Source organism: Sinocyclocheilus grahami, unplaced genomic scaffold (assembly GCF_001515645.1).
Source record: "Sinocyclocheilus grahami isolate Dianchi unplaced genomic scaffold, SAMN03320097.WGS_v1.1 scaffold161.1, whole genome shotgun sequence".
In the NCBI taxonomy this organism is placed as follows: domain Eukaryota; kingdom Metazoa; phylum Chordata; class Actinopteri; order Cypriniformes; family Cyprinidae; genus Sinocyclocheilus; species Sinocyclocheilus grahami.
In genome coordinates, this window is record NW_015505340.1 from 1,042,002 (window position 1) to 1,043,400 (window position 1,399).

At 36.1% G+C, this 1,399-nt stretch overlaps 1 protein-coding gene across 1 annotated transcript; it reads right to left on the reverse strand.

The window, feature by feature from the left end:
- Positions 1–259: 259 nt before the first annotated feature.
- Positions 260–1,198, reverse strand: LOC107592967 (olfactory receptor 52J3-like). Its single transcript, XM_016282554.1, has one exon. It carries the CDS (start codon positions 1,196–1,198, stop codon positions 260–262), a length of 939 nt encoding a protein of 312 aa, XP_016138040.1.
- Positions 1,199–1,399: the final 201 nt, after the last annotated feature.

The following is a 1,399-nucleotide window of genomic DNA, read 5'->3' on the forward strand; positions in this document are numbered from 1 at the left end:
ATATATATATATATATATATATATATATATATTGTACTCTCACATAAACACTGCTGTTATATCAGTATAGAAAAAGCTTTTATTTAACATAAGGCAGGTTGTCCCATCATGGCGGCCTCATCACATGACCAGCCAAATACTACTCACTTTTTCTCATTAATATGCCTATTTATGGACACTTTATAGATAACAATATGATAAACAGATTTAGCTTGACACAACTGTAACAGAAAAAGTTACACACAAGGAGCCGTTTACATCAGAAACTTCTTATCTTGTTTTTGAAACAGGTGAACATTTTCTGTCTGATCTCTTTAGTTTTAAAACCATACACAAGTGGATTCACAAGAGGAGGAAAGATAAAGTTGGAAATAGAAAACACCCTGCGTAGGAAAGCAGGAACGAACTCAGATCGATGTGAAAGAAGAGGAAAAAGAGTATTAAACTCTAACAACAGGAAGACGACCAAATGAGTGCCACATGTCTGAAGTGCCTTAATCTTTGCATCAGACTGCTTATTAGTAACGCAAGTGATTAATATATGAATGTATGTAAATGCCACAACAGAAAGTGAAAGGCCGTGGTAAAAAATTATGCAACTCAACCCAAAGATATTGTTCACCTCTGTGCCGTCACATAAGAGTTTCATTAATGCTGTCTTATAGCAGACTAGATCTGTCATGTGTGTCTGACAAATCCTGTAAGGTATTAGAAGAGAGAAAACTGCTATTATAAGAGTAAAATTAAAAAGCCACATCCCAGTTATGATTTTCACCAAGTTATTGGTAGTCATAATGGCTCCATATCTCAGCGGGCAGCAGATAGCGATATACCTGTCATAGGCCATAGCGGTAAGAATAAGATAAGATGCTCCACCATTCAGGTGTACGAAAAAGCCTTGAAGCAAACATGCAGGATAGGATATTGATCTGTCGTGAGACCATATACTATATATTAGCTGAGGAAAAAGGCTTGTAGCACCCATTGCGTCATTGATTGGCAGGTTAAGCAACAGTATGTACATTGGTTTGTGAAGATTTCTGTTCAAGCAAATTGTAATAATAATTGTTAGATTGCAGAGTAAGATGAACAAGTATGTTATTAATCCAAATATGAATGCAGGGTAAATGCTCGTCTCAGTCAGTTCCAAAGAGTGCAAAGTCAGGATCAGTGAGAGGACAGACCCATTTGGATACATGATGAATGTTCTTACTATTAACGGCCTACACAAACCAGCATAAACAAGCTGTGAATGCTATGAATATAAATAAAGAACAATTATCAAAAATAAGGAGTGAAAATCTTGCCAGAACTTATGGGAAGTTGGTGTCCAACATTTATCCATTTCAACCTTTCATTTTGCCATATCCAGCATCATCTTACTTAGGCTACAACCTAA